The 19,050-nt window shown below is 46.6% G+C and overlaps 1 protein-coding gene across 1 annotated transcript in view; it reads left to right on the top strand.

Moving 5' to 3' along the window:
• Positions 1-18,589, top strand: part of Ak4 (adenylate kinase 4) — a 53,845-nt gene extending 35,256 nt beyond the window's left edge. The window contains exons 3-5 of the mRNA XM_038333157.1: positions 13,702-13,874; positions 16,594-16,712; positions 17,258-18,589. Coding sequence (XP_038189085.1) covers positions 13,702-13,874; positions 16,594-16,712; positions 17,258-17,372 — 407 coding nt within the window. The 3' untranslated portion in view covers positions 17,373-18,589. The remainder of the gene's footprint in view (positions 1-13,701; positions 13,875-16,593; positions 16,713-17,257) is intronic.
• The last annotated feature ends 461 nt before the right edge of the window (positions 18,590-19,050 follow it).

The following is a 19,050-nucleotide window of genomic DNA, read 5'->3' as shown; positions in this document are numbered from 1 at the left end:
GTGTGTGTGTGTGTGTGTGTGTGTGTGTGTGTGTATATATATATATATATATATATATAATGGAGAAAGGTAAAAGCCCAGAGACAAAAGATAGATGGGATAATTTAAATTAAGAAAAACTAGCTAGAAACAAGCCAAGCTAAGGCCGAGTGTTCATAAGTAATAATAAGTGGCCATGTATTTATTTGGGAGCTGGGTAGTGGGCACCCAAAGAGCAAAGATTAAAATAACCACCTACATTCCATTCTGAATTTTTACCCAGGGATGTGTCTTCAAAGATGTTTATTTGACCTCCCTTTTGGTAAATAGTTTAAGACACCTTTTTTTAAAAGGTGCTAATAGCTGTCTCAGGAAAGGAGTAAGCTGTGTAAAGAAACATTTAAAAAAAATTAGCTACAAATACTGTAAGAGAAAACACATGTTTTATGGTTCTCCGAGAATGAAAGAATGGTCAATTTTTTGGGAGGTGAATGGGGGTCTGGAGAGGGCTCAGTGGTTAAGAGCATTTGCTCTTGCAGAGGACCTGGGTTTGGTTCCCAGCACACACATGGTAGCGAGCCCTCTGGAGCCTGTAATTCCAAGCCTTGGGGCATCAGGCGTGTTCATGGTTTACATGTGAATATGCAAGCAAACATTCACACACATAAGATATAAGGAAGACGATGGATGTTCCCTAGGTAGAAAAATGTGGTTTGGAAAATATGGATTTGAGTGGGAGGGTCACTCCAGAATAAGTGGGGCATGGCTTAGCCTAGTGTTTTCTGAGCTTTCAAGGGACAGGCAAAGTCCCTTTGATTTTCTGAGTGTTATACAAATTGTGTGTCACTATGACCAAATAACCAAGAAAAGCATCTTAATATTAGGAGGGAGAATTCAAATACCTTTACTGGTATATATTATTTATATGAGTTTCATTATGAAATTTTGTACATAACATGTTTTGATCTTATCTGCTCTTCATCCGTTGTCTCACTCCATCTCCCCTTTCCCACCTAGTCCCCATTCTCTTTTTCTGTTTTATTTGTGTGTGTGTGTGTGTGTGTGTGTGTGTGTGTGCCCCAGTGAGTTTAATTAAGGAGTATGGGTGAGGGCTTATTTATAGGAGACTGGGCAACTTCCCAGGCACTGTACCACGGAAGAAAAATGTCTTTCCCCCTGAAGCAGTCCCACTACACTGCCTGGGAGTTCTCAGGGAGTCACAGAGCCTTGTCAACCTCTCCAGGACAGGTTCCAGAGGACCCAGTTTTAGGCAGGTCTTGTGTAAGTAATGGCAACTGCCAAGAGTTCAGAGGTGCAAAGGCCATGTTATGCCTAGAAGGCAGCACAATCCACAGCCCTTTCTTCTCGCCCTTACACTTCTTACCCCGTTTTAATTAGTGTTTCCGTTGCTGTGATTGAACACCATGATGAAAAGCAATTTGTTTACACTTCCACGTACCAGTTCATTACAGAAACAAGTCAGGGTAGGAACCTGGAGTCAGGAGCTGATGCGGATGGCACCATGCCTATGGCCTGGGTGCCCTTGTGTCAGTCATTAGGAAAATGATCTACAGGCTTGCTTACAGCCCGCATGGATACGGTTTCCTGACTGAGGTTCCTTCCAGTCAGGCGGTTCTAGCTTGTGTCAAGTTGACATAAAAGCAGCCAGGGCACACTGCAGTTCTGTGGTGTTTTCTGAGCCTCTGTGGATGTGGTTATGGGTGTGGGTAGGCTGGTTACACGGATGCTCTGTTTAGGATGAATACTAAATAGTCACTTATTCTTAGCACTTTGAACAGCTCACGGCTTCTACTTTAGGTGTCAAACATGGCAAACAGGAGCTTCTTTGACCAAACCTGATGGCAGCACTAGCCTGTGGTCCTAAACATCAATATTTTAAGAGTCAGTTTGACAGACAAAACACACCATGCCCACTTAGCGAAACAGCAGTCACTGCCCCACTAGGCTTTTGAACAAGTCGACGGTGCCAGACGTAAGTTCCTTCCTGTAGATCGAACCCCAGAGCCAACCAGAAAGCAGCTGGTTCTCACCCCCGTAACTGGGGTACCACTATTGCATCAGTTGGCGTCATTCGCCTGGCAAGTCTCGTGGGGTTCACAGCTGAGTGACGCTTTACCCCCAGCAGTGGCACTTTAGGGTGCACCACTATACCCATTTCCCAAGCAGTTTTTGTGTATTTGGGATGAGCTCTAGGTTTGCTGGTACCTGTCGGTAATTCACTTTAGTTTCTTCAATCATAAAGCCTCAAGCCTTGCAAAGTAAAATTCATGTACTTTTAGAGCTCATACGTCCATTAAAGTCCTCTCAGAAGGCAGCTAAAGGGTATTGGGGCCAGACTGCTCCTCTTGAATCTTAGCTCTTCCCCCCCCTTGGCGGTGTGTCACCTTGGGCGGGTCACCGTACTTTTCTGTGCATTTGATTTGTTGTGGAAGATGGATTAGGAAAGAGTTTAAGGACGAAATGAATGACTGGAAGCAAAATGCTTAGGAGTGGCATTTAAGTAAATGCCATCAGGTTTTATTAGTAATTGTCGTGGCTAGTTTACAGGGCCTGGGATTTTTCGTAGGTTACTACATGAAGTAGGAAGTTCAAAAACAGCTTTAAAGCTGGTGATGGTGGTGGTGCACGCCTTTGATCTCAGTACTGGGAGGCAGAGGCAGGTGGATCTCAAGGAGGCCAGAAACCCTGTGAAAAATGAAAAAGAAAAGCATTCAAAATTCCGCCTTGCAGAGTTGTAGAATCTCAGGCAGTCAGGGACTCTTCCCACTTGCTTTTGTCTTAGCTGTTCCTTCAGAGAAGAGCTGGTCCCTTTGCAGCGCTGGCCTGTTTTTAGTGAAGTGCGTCAGTCTCCCAACTGATTCGGTTTTCATTTTTCTTTCTGAAAACCCATCTGGTCGTATTCAGTTTTGATTTTTCTTCAAAGCTCTGGAATCTGTCCATTTGGCACAGCGCGGGCGTAAGGGCTGCTGGTCCCCACGTTCTACTTTAGACCCCTTATGTTGCAGGGAACGTGGTCGTGCTTAGCCGAGAGCGTGCTGGCTGAGTGTGCTAAAGGTGATTGGATGTGTAGAGGCCTGTCTTAGAAGGAATTCTGGATGACAGATGATTCATCGTCTTGGTCCATATGGCTGCAGAGAGGCATCCTGCTAACTGTGGGCGGAAATCGGTGCGGTGGATGCAGGCCAAGGGAACACCAAGTCGGGTGGGGGGTGGTGTTGTGTTCTTCCTGGCCAGCGCCATCCTTGTCATGTTCAGCGTTCTACCTTTCACTGCGCTTGGAAAAGAAACACCCATTTTGTTTTTCTCTTTGAAGCAGAGTCTCACTGTGTCGCTTAGATGACTTCAGACTCATGGTAATCCTCTCTGTAGCCTCCCAAATGCTGGGATTACAGATATGAGCTACTGGGGTTGGTTTTCAAAAGACTTTTATTTGGTGCATTGGTCAACTTTCATTGATAAAGCAATGATTAAGATGAGTAGTGCATAAACAAAAGGTTTTATTTAGTTAGAAGTTGTGTGTGGGGGTGTATTAGTTACATTTCTGTTGCTTTGATAAAGTTCCCTGACCAAAAGCAGCCCGTGGAAGAAAGACTCCGTAGGGCTCCAGAGTCCGTAATGGCGGGGAAGACATGGCAGTAACTGAGCAGTAAGACACAAAGCAAGACAGCAAAATGGAAGTGAGGGAAGGTTCTCTGTGCGTGTGTGCATGCACATGTGTATCATCTCAAACAACATCACTAGCTGGGGATGTCAGTGTCTGAGGTGTGGGGAACAGCGCAGCAAGGGCCCCCTCGCCTGCATCATATCCTGATCGATTGCATCTCAGTAACAGCCCATATACACAGGGCCTGAGGTTTCATGATGTAGTTCAGGAAGCCAGAGTTGGTAGGGTGCTACACTCCTTGATGTTGTACAAGTCTCATGGGAATTAACTGGAATCCTCAAGAACCATGGTAATCACTTCCAAGGAAGGTACACACACCTCTGTGTCTTCCCATCAAGCTGTCTCATGATCCCACCTTGTCTTCCTGGTTACAAAGTCTCAGGACATGGACCTTTGGGAACTGTGCTCGGCTCATTCAAATCATAGCATTAGTTTTCAAGGAAAACACTCTTGGCAGTTTGAAAAATATTTTTTAAGTCTTTTAATTCAAGATAAAGATAACTGACACCTTTTTGCTTGAGATTTTATATTACCTTTGGCATGTAAGTTTGTAAAATAGGTGTGTAAAGCTCTTTGAGTGTGTTATCAGGTATAGGTCCCTGATACATAGGCTAGCTAGCTATTTGAGTTTGATCTCTTGGACCCAACGGTAGAGAACAGAACTAAATCCTTTAAGTTGTCCTTTGACCATCACAGGCATGAAATTCTAAAATAGGTATACAGACAAACCTTTGCTGGTAATAATCACACATTTGTTTATTTGAGGGGCAGGGTCTGTGTAGCCTTAGTTGATCTGGAACTCTCTAGACCAGGCTGGTCTCTAACTCACAGAGAGCCTCCTGCCTCTGCCTCCTGTGTGGTAGGACTAGGGGTATGTCATATTACAAACAGCATCATCATGTTTCTTAGAATGGAGACCTGTGTTTGTGGTAAAAAACACTGCATTTTGCTGGGTGTGTTGGCACACTTGGTATCTGAAAAGTAACGTTCTTTCCCCTTCCCCTGTCTTGATAGAGGGCCTCATGTAGCTTAGGCTGACCTTAAACTCATTACGTAGCTGATGACTTAAGTTCCATTCCAGCAGCCCTGCATCTGACAGCTGAGTGTTTCAGCTGCTGGCCTTGAGCGTCCTGGCCTGTGCAGTGTGAAACGTGAAGGGCAGCAGTGAGATCACACGTTGCCTGGTTCCTTACACACTTGACTTTGAATTCAGAAACTTGTTCTGTTGCCAGACTTTTTGCAACCCCACATATGGGACGAGACTCAAATTTTAAGAAGCCGAAGTTGTATTAAACAGACTGTATTTCCTCGTGAGCAGTACAAACTCGCTTATTCCAAAGGGAATTCTGTTTTTAATGCATTCACTCTTCTGCCCAGAAGACAGGCTGTTTGAATGCACTGCTTGCCATGGCTGCTTGTGTTCCTGGAGAGTGATCTCAGACCTGAGACATCCCGGCATGCCTGTCCACCCACTCAGGCCTTGGAAGGAGAGGCATGTGGAGAAAGCGGAGCAGCGGTCCTGGGGCTGATAGTTCTACCCTGCCTTGGCAGAGTTGTTTTTAGTAGATTAGACTGGCTTGGACCTCCTCTCCTCTGTATTTTTTTTTTTTTTTTTTTTTTGCGAGGCCAACCTCTGAGAGTGCCATTCCCCACTGGGCCACAGATGACTCCTAAGAACGAACAGTACGCCCCGTCTCCTCACATCTTTTAGTGAGTTCCTGGAGCAGTTTTCCCGTCGCCCTGTGATAGTGTGTGATTCTAGATGTGTGATAATGTGGTTAGGTGGTTACTGAGGAGGTGCCATTGGGTAAATAGAGGACAGCCCTGCTTTGAGAGCGTATGAATACTTCCACGTGTTTAATAAGGCGGTTCTGCATATTTCTAAAGTATACGAATACAGGTGTGTTCTGCTCTTGTCTGGGGACAGTAAAGCAGAAAGAAAACGTGTTGAGGAAGGAAATGGTGAGATGACTCCTTTGGTGAATGCACGCAAAGCCTGATGACGTCAGTGTGATCTGGATGCTGTGGGGGCTCCTTTAAGATACCAGCCCACTTTTCGGCATGCAGATGAGAAGCTTGTGCAGTCCCCGTGGCTGTGGATTCGGTTCCAGTTCCCAGCACATGCAAAGGATTGCAGATAGCTAATCTTTTCTGTGAGTTTATTGCCAGATAAATAAACCTTTGTGATACTCCGTTCCAGGCTATTGTGGAGCTCTTTTGTACCCCAGCACCTGGAACCCACAATGAATAGAGTGCCGGTGTGCTACAGCCTATGTGTGTGAGCCACTAGAGCGTGTGCATACAAGAACACGTGTGCACCCACAGAGCATAAATGCACACTTAAGCTCTCTGACACAGCAGGGGTGCAAGATGTATATGCTGCTGACCTGTTAGACGAGGTGACATCCGTGTTCAGGAGCTAAATGGAATTGGCGTCAAGAAAGGTGAAGCCTTCCTCCAGCAAGGCTCTGCCTCCTAAAAGCTCCATAACTTCCCCAAATAACTGTCAGCGAGGGACCAGCTGTTCAAAGTCATGAATGAACCTTTAGGGAACCCTGGTCATACAAATCCCAGCCATCAGATTTTGTTTGTTGGGTTTGGTTGATTTCGTGGTTATTTTTGTGACCAGGTAGGAAGCCACGATATTGTCACCCAGACGGTTACACCTTTGAGTTTATGTATAAAAACCGATCAGATAATTTTGGGGGAGGGGGTTTTGAGACAGGGTTTCTCTGCAGCCCTGACTGTCCTGCACCTCACTCTGTATTGAACTTGAGAGCTGCCTGTCTCTGTGCTCCGAGTGCTGGAGCTAAAGGTGTGTGCCACCACCGCCACCTGACTCGATCAGATCATTTTTGCCAAGTCCTGTTTGGTTCTACTTTTTTTTTTTTTTTTTTTTTTTTAAAAATCTTTTAAGTTCGTTTGTATGTTTAAGTGTATGTCATGTATGAGCCTGTGCTTGAGGAGGCTGTCGAACGTGGATACTGGGAGCTAGGTCTTCTGGAAGAACATGGAGTGCTCTTAACTACGGAACCATCACTTTGGTCCTCAAAATTCTACCTTTAAATATCATCATAATTTTATGAATAAAATAAATAATTTTATTTCCATTTACATAGTATGCTGAGGTAAAGCACAGAGCTTCACTGGGTGTGAGTCTAGTTTTAGTGAGACCAGCTAGTGGTTTTCTAAATGGCAATAACTGTTGAGTTCCATTCAACGGGGGCATGAAGAGACATTGGATTTTTTTTTCTCTTTATCCCCTGACCCTCTTTTTGATATAGGTGTTTCTCTATCCTGGGTTGGTTCCCAATTTCCTCTACAGTGGAGGCTGGCCTTGACTCCTTCTGTCTCGAGTGCTGGGATGGCAGTCACTCTTCTTCACAGCCAGTCTGTATGATGCTCAGGAGGTACCATACCACTGAGCTACACGCTCTTTCCCCAATACTTGTGAAGTTGCTCAGGTTGGCCTCTATTGCCCTGCCTTAGCCAGCCTTCCGAGTAACTAACGCAGCTCTGTGTGTTTGATTTTTTTTTTTCCCCTCTTCCCCTTTTTCTCTTGGTTTTTCGAGATAAGGTTTCTCTGTTTATACCTGGCTGCCCTGAAACTCACTTTGAGGACCAGGCTGGCCTCGAATTCACAGAGTTCCACCTGCCTTTGCCCCTGCTGGGATTAAAGCCGCGCACCACCACCATCTGACAACCAACCTACTTTTGATTTATTTTTTCCCATCCATAAAAGAGGCCTGATTTTGGTATAGGTTTTATAAACATTAGTTACAAACATGGAAATAATTTGTTGGTTTGAGACAGGGTTTTTCTGGAACAGTCCTGGCTATCCCGGAACTGGATCTGTAGACCAAGAGGATCCGCTCGCCTCTGCCTCCCCAAGTGCTGGGATTAAGGACATGTGCTACCATGTGCAAGCACACTTGGCCCACAAGCATGGAACTCTTAAGGGGTTCTGGACGTATGTTTGGTTAAATTGTAGGCATGTGTTAATGTTATTAATATTATTTGTGCTCTGGTTCTTCCCCCCAACACTCAGATTTTTTTGAGAGTCTCAGTCTCATATAGCCCAGACAGGCTTTGGATTTTCTCATGTAGCCAAGGGTGACTTTAAACTCCTAATCTTGCTTCCACCTCCTGATAGCTGGGGTTATCGGGCTGTCACTATGTCTGGTTCGTTCTTGTCAGAATCACATGGCATCATGTTTATTTGCCTATTTGGTTTCTCAGCTCCCTGCCCTCCCCCCACAGTGTAGGCAGACACCGTGTCTGTGTTTATAGAGGGGTCGTCAGCATAGAGGGGTCGTCAGCATCTACAGTCGTCTTTTACATAGCTAAGGCTTCTGAACATTCTGTCTCAGGAAGACCTCACCTGCAGCCAGTGACTGAGGCCTCATGGGATGTTCGGCCAGCTGGTTTCCTAAGTGCAGGAATGAATGGGCCTGTGGTGACATCTTTTGTCCCCTTGTCTTGAGATACAGTGGGACCAGTTTGTCCCCAACATGTCTGTGCACAGAGAACAGAGGGTTCTTAAACAGAGGAACCTTTATACAAGGGCTTACAGATGGCAGCTCCTGCTTCCTCACAGGGGCATCTTTCCTTGGGGAAAGGGGGTTTGGTATTAGAGTAACTGGTTTAAGAACAAAGATTTGGGGCTGGATAGATGGCTCTGTGGTTAAGAGCAGAGGACTTGGATTCAGTATCCAGCGCCCACAAGACAGTTCACAGTCATCTCTTAACTCCAGGGTATCCAAGAGTTTTTATGGCCTCTGCAGGCACCCGCCAAGCATGGGATACACACACACACACACACACACACACACACACACACACACCCTGGCAAACCAACGTGCGTATAGATAGAAATAACGGCCAAGGACTAAGGTTAAACTGCAGAGACCCTTCCCAGAGGATCTCAGGAGATCTCAGTTTCCAAGAATTCGCCTTTCTATGACAAGGTCCCTTTGAAGAGGCAGACTTTCTGAGGGTCTCATAACCTGGCTTCATGACATACACCTCTGGTCCTCCTGCTTCTGTGTGCTGGTTTGTTTGTTAGCCTGACACAATGGCTAAGAAGGGGATCTCATCCGAGTAACGGCGTCCCTCAGACTGGCCGAGGAGAATGTCTGTGTGGGAATTTCACAGCTGTTGATTGCTGTGGGCAGGTGGTTCTGGGAAATCTAGGAAAGACGGCTGAATGTGGTCCTGGGAGCAAGTCAGTAAGCATCTTTCCATGATTCCTGCCCTGGGAGCTCTCAATAATGGGATATTTTTTAAAAAAAAAAAAAAATACCACCCCCACACCCACCCCCACCCTCACACACACAGCACACACTGGGTTTCTCTGTGTAGTCCTGGCTGGCCTGAAACTTTCTCTGTAGACCAGGCTGGCCTCAAAACTCAGAGATTCTCCTGCCTTTAATAATGGGAACATGTAAACCAAATGATAAATCCTCTCCATCCTAAGTGAACCAGGACCCTCTCATGGGCTGGGATATAGGTTTGTGCTGTCTAGCTTACAGTTTCTGAATTTGAAAGCCTCCCCCGCCAACGCCCAACACACTCCAGCATTGGTCTCTCTCAGTTCTTTGCTCAGCCATTTCCTCATCAGCTCTTAAGGGCAGGGCCCCTTAGGGCACATCTCTTGTATCCCAGTACTTGAGGTTCTAGAGTGGTGCTTCTCAGCCTTCCTCGGGCTGCGACCCTTTAATGCAGTTCCTCATGTGGTGACCCCAGCCCTAGTCACTACTTCACAGTTGTAACGCTGCTACTGTTAGGAATCACCATGTAAATATCAGACATGCAGGATAGGATGTTAGTCCAGAGTTCTCCATGTCTCCCAGGACCCTTGCAGTGAGCCGGGGGTGTGTGTGGGGGTTCTAGAGTGCTGTGGGGGGAGGTGGGGTTCTAGAGTCCTGGGGGTAGGGTTCTAGAGTGCTCAGCGCAGCAGAGCCCACAGCCCTTTTGCTGGCTTTCTAAGCTACTACTTCTTCTTTTCGCTATTCCTAAGGGTGGAATGAGAAGGGCTCCAGAGGTTGCCTAGGTAAACACGGGATAGTCACACAGGGGAGGAGAAAAGGGCCCCCTCTGTGACATAAGCTTCCCTGTGGTTCCTAAGGATTTCTGGGCTAGTGTGAACAGTTTACACTCCCTGCTAGGTAAGACTGGGAGAATGCCACCTGCCTCCTGCCGTAGCTGGTCCCTATGGCTCATAACTGGGAGTAGCCCCTCCCCCCCCGTTGGGATGGGCGGAAATAACTATAGACTTGATGGGGGGGGGGGGGGGGAGGGACCAGTCTCAAGGTGCCAGCCAGCCCGGGCAGATGTTGGTTGACATACATTTCTACTGGGAAACTCTCTCAGAGTAGTGGAACTGAGCCCAGCTGTGATGGTTCTCTCTCAGAGAGGAACAGGATCGCTACATCTAGTGGCCTTGCAGACCTGTCCAGTTGTTTCCACCAGGCAGAGGTCCTGTTTTTCCTGAGAACGGCAGTGGAGCCTGGCTGTGCACCTCCCTGTCCCTGCACTCCAAGTTAGAAAAACAGATGCAGCCTGATTCCATTGCTGTCGCCTCTGCCCCTAGCTGCTGCCGTGGCATCCTGCTCTAGCTGCCCGCCTCAGGCTTGTGGCATGGTTAGGGGTACCAGATGCCAAATCCCAGCGGCCAGAAGGAATTTAGCCACTTCTCACTGCCCTGCACAAATCTTTGAGGGTTTGAGGGACAGGCCTGTTGGTGCAGCTAGCATCCTGTCCCCCCAAACATTCGCAGGTAATCTTCTCTCCCTTTCCCTGATATTATCTCTGAGGCCTGGCCTTATTCTATCACCAAACTGACCTGAGAATCACATCAGCCCCCTCTCCCCCCAGCTCCTCCTAGACATTGACCACAGGGTCAGCGTCCCTCCCTGCCCGGTTGTAATTCTCTATGCATGGAAAAGTTGTAAATGCTGCCACCTGTTGACCAAGTGTGCACTTGCAGCCCATCCACGTTCACCATTCTGCCCAGGTGGCATCTCCTGAGTTCTGGGCACTTCAGAAATAGGCACCACCCAAGTCTCATAAGGGTCTGTCAGCATCTTGAGTTTAGTGGGGTAAGTACCGCGCTGGGTCCGCGGTTCTCTGGGCTCACCATTGTGAGTAGTAGCCTGTTCAGTCAGATTCATATTTTCTGCCTGTCTGTCTTTCCCTCCTTTCCCTTTCTCCCTCCTTCTGTTTCTCCCATCACTCTCTCCCTCGTGTGTGTATGCGTGTGCAAACACAAGTTTTGAGTCCAGGATCTCACAGCCTCCCTCTTGCTGAGTTGCTCTCCACACCCCCAGAAATGTCTTCTCTTAAATATGGGTTTTTCTTCTTCCCTCCCTTCCTCTCTCCTCTCTTCCCCCCTCCCACCCCAGACAGGGTTTCTCTGTAACACTCCTGGTTGTCCTAGAACTCACACAGATCTGCCTGCTTCTGCCTTCCCAGCACTGGGATTAAAGGCATGAGTTACCACCACCTGACTGATACGGATTTTTCTATTTGAAGATTTTTCATGGTTCATATTTTAACTTGGAATTTATATAGGGGGTCTTTTCACAAACCAATATCCTAACAATTCAGTCATTGTTCTAGGAGTTTGAGTCTCATTCAGCTCCCAGAGTCGATCTCTATCTAGAAGGGAACTGGGGTCAAATAAATATCAAATGCTAGCTATATAGAACAGAGAAACAAAATGCATGCATTTCTTTAATCTCCCTCCCTCTGTCTCTATCTGCTGTGGTCCAGGTGCAGCCTGGGTTCAGATCCTGAGCTGGGGAAGGGGCGTCGGTGAAGAAGCGGAGTGTCTTTCCACCAGATGGGTTTCACACAAGCGGCTGGCCCCAAATAGCTCCAGCCATCTTTACTTACATATCAGAAACAAACATATTTTCCCATACTAACAAACTCGGTTTTCCGCCATCCTTCAACATTAACCTCCGGCAAAAACAAATATGCCACATATGTTTTCCTCAGTTTTTACATCAAAACATCTTTAAACCCAGAACAACACATCATTTTGCTAGCTTGGCCCAACACTGAACCGGGTACATCCTGTCTTTACAAAACTAAGGGTGATAAACATAGGGCACACATGTTCAAGAATAATATCGTTCAAAACATATTTACAGAAATAGGGGTGATCTGCTTCCGATCCTGTCAGCACTGAATCAGAACAGTTCCCAGGGTCTGAAGAGACAGCTGGCACCCCCAGACAAGAAACCCGAGAAACGTCAGCTCCCGAAGAATTTTAAGGGAAATATTCGAGAAAAAACTGGGGTTCCCAGAAATGATCATATTTGTTCCATGATTGACAAAATGACAGTAGAACAGCCGAGAGAACCATCAGTATCACAAGAGAACCATCAGTATTACAAGAGAGAAGAGAGCACGCAGGCTGCATGGTCCCAGCAGTATTTTGGGCTGTCCCGAAGGCCACTGGTCCTTGCTGACTGAGACTGTCCCTATATGTGGGCTTTTGCCTCACCTGGAGACCCGCTGGACAAGCATTCATATGTTGGCTGGAAACTAGACTGCACGGCTCCTAGCATCTATGAATAGCTCGTTCACACAGACATTCCTGGCCCATAGGTCTTCACACTGTACTCTTTTTCAACTTGTTCATTTCAAAATCACATGTGCCGCCAGTGGTTATAGAGCCAGGCTCACCATGCTCTCCCTCACTGTGTTCTCGGCAGCCTGCGATGTTAGAATCACATCCAAATGACTTGCTGTGCTCAGACCAGCTTGAGAGAGTGATGTAGACCAGTATGAAGAAGGCACCACCTACCACCTATCACCTCCAGGCCCTAAGACCTGGTCTGAACCCTAAAGCTGAATATAAAGCCGAGGCTAAGAATTCCATTTTGAAAATCTTGGAAGTAGTTAAACAGCATTTACAAAGCCTTGCCTTTACGTCTACTCAAAGCGACAGCTTGCTCTTCAGTACCCGTGACAGATGTCTGTGGAGGCTCAGAATATTTCCAGGGCCTTTGGTCTAGGATACCACACTTGTCCTGATGAGTCTCTTCAAGGTCTGTCCCCTCTAACCACTGTTGTTTAGTGGGCATGAACTAAAAAAGGCAAGCTAGCCTTCCCTGTCCCATAGCCACTGCCAACGCTATGACTGAGACTCATACTTTATTATTAAAAACAAAAAAGACAATGCCCACGAGCCCAGATTTATATTTTGTTATTTTTCCACACTTAGAAAAGCAGACAGATCTATAATTTTTGCAGCATTTAAATCATTTTCAAAGGACTAGTTATTTTTGCAATCAGCTTAGCTAAAGATCGTCTCCCTATAAAGCCTTGGCTGGCTTGAAACTTGCTATAGGACCATGCTACCCTTAAAGTTCTGCCAATCCCAGTGTTGGGTTTAAAGGTGTGTACTACCATGTTTAGTCAGGCTTAGATATTTTAGGTAAAAAAATTCTTTTCTTTTTGAGACAGGGTCTCCCTTATTTCCCAAACTGGCCTGGAATTCACGACCCTCTTTGGTGTAGCCTCCCAAATACTGGAATCATGAGAGTTTGCAACCATTTTCCCGGCATATTTCAAGAGCGCCATATGGAATTGTTAGGTTACACGGCACGTAAAGTGCCAGGTGATTATCTGGGTAAAGGCGCCTGTGGAGTCAGGATTTCAAAGACAGACCTGCAGTTACTTGTGGTAACAGACTGTAAGCTAGAAGGCACCAGATAGGAGGAGTCTGTACTCTCCCTGTAGCAGAAGAAGAAATGAAGAAAGTACAACTTGTTCAACAGCACATGGGGTTGGTTGTTCAAGGCAAAGTTTAGCCCCAGGTGGGCTAGTGGCTTTCATTCAGTTCAGTGCTGTCTGCTCTGAATCATATGACTCGTAGACCGCGCATGTGATCTGGGCTATGAAAGAACATGTTTACAGAGGTAGTTACAAATTATTAGTTAGCTCCTTTTGGATTGTGTAGATTTTAATATTCCCCATACTCAATGGACGGTGTCTTGCAATTGATCTTTTGTTTTGGCCTTTAGGGTTCCCGAGGACGTTAGTACAGGCAGAAGCCTTGGACAGAATCTGTGATGTGGACCTAGTGATTAGTCTGAATATCCCTTTTGAAACACTTAAAGATCGTCTGAGCCAAAGATGGATTCACCCTTCTAGCGGGAGAGTCTATAACTTGGACTTCAACCCTCCTCAAGTGCTGGTAAGATAGACTGCGTGCTGGGTAGGGGACTTGAGCATCCTGTTCAGGGAAAATAAAATCTATATAGCCAAGAAGCATAGACAAAGATGAGATTCAGTCGTAGTCAAGGGGAGAGCTAGGACTAAAGACTTAGCAAGGCAGCCTTGCTGGTGACCTGGGGAAGTGGCCTCCTCCTCTTTTTATTTCATGACTTTTATTAAACTATTGACATCTATTTGTTTATCTTTTGGGGTGGGGCTTTTTGAGACAGTGTTCTGTGTAACAGTCGTGGCTGTCCTGGAACTCACAGAGATCTGCTTGCTTCTGCCTTCTGAGTGCTGGGATTAAAGGTGTGTGCTCCTACACCTAGCTATTGATGGTTGTTGGTTGGTTGGTTGACTGAGACACAGGGTCTTTGTTATGTAGGTCTGGCTGTCCTGGATCTCACTATGTAGACTAGACTGACCTCAGACTCAGTGCTGGGGCTCTCCCTTGTAGAGCCACACGACAATGTACATTTGTGAGAATGGCGCTTGTTCCAGTGTCTGCAGTTGCTCAAAAAAGCAAATAAAAGGAATGTTCATCTGTAGGACTGTGTCCGTGTGGTCTTAGGTTTACAGAATTGGTCAGAAGAATAACTATGGAGTTTTCTCTGCCCTTCCATGTTGGGGGTCATAGAACCCCTGAGCCCCTTGTGTACGCTTATCAAGAATCCTACCACAGTGGTACACCTCTGTTTCCTGATTAACCCTCCCACCCCCCATAGGTAGCCCAGGCTGCTTCTGACTCAAAGTTCTCTAGCCTTAGTCTTCCAAAGGCTTGAGAGATTCTGGGTGTGCGTCCCATGTCTGGTTCAGGCTACTTGTGATTATCTTTCTGTTGATTTTTTTCCTCTTGACTCCCTGATAATGACTGATTGAACTAATGCATGAATTCTGCCTGTTATCTCTGGACTGGAATAGGTAGCATGGTATCAAATCTTTATATGGAAAAAGCCGTGAATGCAGATGGAAACAGTGAAAAGCCACTTTAAGGTGGTATCACCACTGCTGATCACCATTGTGCCAGTATTGTCCTTAATGGTGCCAGTTTATTTATGACGAGCATTAGAGAACCCCACCCTAGCTAACTGGCTTGCTCATTCAGTCTTTCACTTATTCCATAGACCCAGGTTCATTGTTTTGACTAGGCTGGTCCTAACCTTCTGAGTGGCTGGGTAGACAGGGTGCCTTTGAAGTGTACCCCAAGATATGGCGATAGGAAAATAAAAGGGGAGAGAAGAAAGGAGTTTGAAAGCATAGACAGAAAAACAGAAGCCTATCTCGAAGGCTCCCCTGGCCTTATTCAGACATGCTCATCAATTCTTACACTATCTGAAAAGCTTTGCTTACTAGAGTGTTCCTTTCCAAAGCCCTGACTACAGTGAATGCTGTTTCCAGAGACAGCTGTGGAAGTGAATGGCCAACTCTACCAGCCACTGGTGTCTCCCCAGGGTAGAGGGAGGTTGCTGCCCGGGTGTCCTTCTCTTTCTTCTGGAAGCAGCACTGTGTTTGCTGCTACTTTAAGCATTGTGGCCATCCATAAAGCAGATCAGTCACAGCCTCCGCGTTTCTGCCATGCTGACACTCCACCTGTGATAATGGTGTGTACTGTCATGTGTCATCAGTGTGGCCCCCGGCTGCAGCAGGATTACAGCGTGTTTTAAATTCCCGGGCAGCTTCTTGGTATCCCTGTGAGTTGCTGTAGCCTTGTAGATCCTCCCTAGCCTGCCTTTGACAGATTCACTCTGCAGCTTTCCCTAGAGAGGACGACATGGGCTTGGGAGCAGAATTTCGATGCTCCTACTGTGCTGTGTTTAGGTCGCTGTGCTTCCTAGGGGATTCAAAGTACCAAAAAGGAAATTTGCTTGTGTATCCCTGGCTCTTCTGGAGCTAACGATGTAGATCAGGTGGGCCTTGAACTTACAGACAGAGCCACCTGCCTCTGCTAGCATGAAAGGCATGTGCAACCACATCCACTGAAATTTTTATATATGTAAATGTCTCATTTCTTAAAATGCTTGTCCCCTAATTAAAATACCCCATGGTCCTGGGTATTTAAATTAGGCCTATTGATAAACCTCAGGGTGTGTCATTGGCTTCAGAGACTGCTCCTTAGCAGTGTGAAAGCTGACAGAGATGATACAGAACCAATTTTTTTCCCTGTTTTTTGCCCCCTTTATCACAGTTACTTGTTTGTGTCCATGTTCATACAGATACATACTTGTGTGGTGCCGTGGCACAAGTGTGGATGACTAAGGTCAATTTGCAGGAGTCTCCTTCTGGGTCCAGGTTCATGAAGCTTGGCATCAAGTACCTTCACTTGTGAGCCACCTTGCTCGCTCCCCAGTTTGAGTCTTGAGTCTCAGACCCCCCTCCACACACCATAAGAAGCCAGAATTTAGAAGGAAAAAAGAAAGTTTGAGGAATATTTAGTGGGGCCGGCATGGCATTATGTAGTTATGTTTAGGGAGGATTCCCAGAATTTAGACATAGTGTTAAAAGTACCATTTAGCTGTAGCACCGGCATGTGTTTATAAAGATGGGAATAGTCAAGGAAGATTTAGTGCCCTTCTCAGGACATGAGGCCAGCATAGTGAAGCCCCAGGCCTGGGGTTGTGGATGTGATTGGAGTTCACTTTGATCATGTGGTCTTGTACAAGAAAGTTCTGACCTTGGAAATGGCCACTCTGATGTTTTAGGGGGTTGATGACATCACTGGTGAGCCTCTTGTCCAACAAGAAGATGATAAACCCGAAGCAGTTGCTGCGAAGCTGCGACGGTACAAGGATGCGGCAAAACCCGTCATCGAACTGTACAAGTGAGTGTGTGCCTAGTGTGTCCATGGAAGGGTTCTGCCAGAAAGTCATAGGCCTGATGGGAGGATCTCTGGGCTGAGCGAGGTAATGCTTCTTCCAGCTAGATGTGTCTGAAGGTCCACACCTCCCAGAAGGTGAGGAAGTAGTGGAGTGGTCTGTGGGAGGTGAGGTCCAGCATCTTTATTCAGGAACCCGTTAGAACGTGAGGGCTTAAACCCAGTTATCTCTGTATTATGTCTGGACTTCTAATTTTGGGGGTGGGGATGAGGAGGGTTGGGGGGGTTGGCAGCTGGAGTTGAGGCTTTATGAATACTATGCAGGTGTTCCATCTTTGTACTTGAACGCACCCCCCACCCCAGCCCTCAATATCTTATTTAATTGCCTTAGATACTTTGACATTCTTTCATGTAAGTAAGTGATTCAGGTAGACGAGGGTGACTGTCAAACTATAAACAGACCAGGGGATGGTGCCTGCTTTAACCTCGGCTCTTTGCCTGCCCTGTGATGTTTAACAACTTAAACCGTGTTTATTTGGCTTGCCTTCCAGGAGCCGCGGAGTGCTCCACCAGTTCTCTGGGACGGAGACGAACAAAATATGGCCCTACGTTTACACACTCTTCTCAAACAAGATTGCACCTATTCAATCCAAAGAAGCATACTGAGCCTGCCCTTGGAAGAGCCAAGAAGACGCGGCCGTTCACTCAATCATGCGTGTAGTCCTGGTGCCCTGGCCAAATTAGAAGCTAGCTGAGATAGCTTGCAGCATCTTTTCTAGTTTAAGTGAATGAAGTAATGAGGAAAACCTAGTGGGTAGAAAGCATCCATGAAGAAACCCTCCTCCTCCTGCCTTTGGAAAGAACATAGAGCCCTAGCCCTGCAGGGGCAGAAGTGAGCCCAGACTGGATTTCCACCGGTGTTGAGCCCATACTCTAGATGGGTTGCAGCCATGCGCTGCTGCTGTAATCTTTTTGCACGCGATGGTGGTGGAATCTCTGGTTCGTGCGCCTTCCACAGGCTATTGGACCACAGCCCTGTCAGCCTGAGAACTTGGAGAGCTGAGGTCCTGGCTTGTCCTCCGCCATACCCTCCTTGATGATAATTGAATCGATGCTAATCGCGCTCAGCGACTGCTTCTCCACGGCCACTGCTTCTCCACGGTGACTGTTTCACCCTCTGATCTCAGACGTCCTAGTTTCTGCTGACTGCACCCTCTCTCATCTGCTCGCTCTCTTCATAAACTGTTCGGTAACATGATAGTCTCTGCCTTTATCCCTCTAATCTCCTCTCTCTACAGACTGAGAACCATGGGAACTGAGCCAGGCAGAGAGCTCACCTTGTGAGACAGCTGCTCTGACTGTCTTGAACCCACTCTGTACCTTTTCTTGTTTAAAAACGATTAAAAATAATTCCCTAAAGTTTTGGGGAATTTTCCAAAAAAAAAGAAAAAACAAACAAACAAAACACCAAGGGGAATGTTCACTTAAGGAAATGTGAGATGATCGTCTCTTCTGTGTAGAAGTAGTAATCATGTGGAAATCACTGGACTAATGAGATGGTTTCGTTTTGGCTTCTTTATTCAAGGCAAGGTGGGATATTGAACGTGCTGCTAAATATAATGCTGACAATGGTGGTTTTTTTTTGGAGTGATCCAAGCAGATGGCAAGAAGTCAGTAAAGGGAGCAAGCCTGGGGGCTTGGAGCATCTTGCACTGGATGCACATTGCACCTGCACTGAGTAAGACAGCTTTACCACTGTGGGAACACAGATTTTTGGTTTCTTCCTATTCCAAAGATGCAGTCTGTAGGCGGCCACAAAGCCCAGAAATGAAGATGCTAATATTCTGTCGATCATCATGTCAATAAAACATTTGTTAAAAGACTTCCCTGGTGTCCAGACTTGTTGGCCACCTTGTATAATTCTTACTCTTCTCTGGGAAGAGAGGTGACATTTCTTCCTGCTGCCTTAAGGTGCCCTGCCCCCTGCCTGTCCCCAGGGAGTGTCCTTTCTTACTGGTGATTTAGTGTGACATCTCATAGTCTGTGGGGACAGGGTTTGGGGCGGGCGTAGCACTTTAGTGGTGTTGACACATTCGGAAGGTGTCTGTGGATCCCCGGTCCGTTCACTGCTGTCTGTTCTGTGTGCTGATGAGTCTGTCTTCCTTACTGTACTGCCTGGACTCTGGCTCCTCTCAGTGCCCTCCCCTGTGCGTGTTCTTCAGCTGCCTTAATAGGATTGCAGAGCAGCATCCCTCCGCATGCTCTCAAGTGGAAATGCCTGGCTCAGGCCTGTGACCATGTGGGTGCTGTCATGTTGATGCCGACTACTTTGGAAGCTTGCATT

Source organism: Arvicola amphibius, chromosome 6 (assembly GCF_903992535.2).
Source record: "Arvicola amphibius chromosome 6, mArvAmp1.2, whole genome shotgun sequence".
Lineage (NCBI taxonomy): Eukaryota > Metazoa > Chordata > Mammalia > Rodentia > Cricetidae > Arvicola > Arvicola amphibius.
This window is presented reverse-complemented; position numbering and strand designations above follow the sequence as displayed.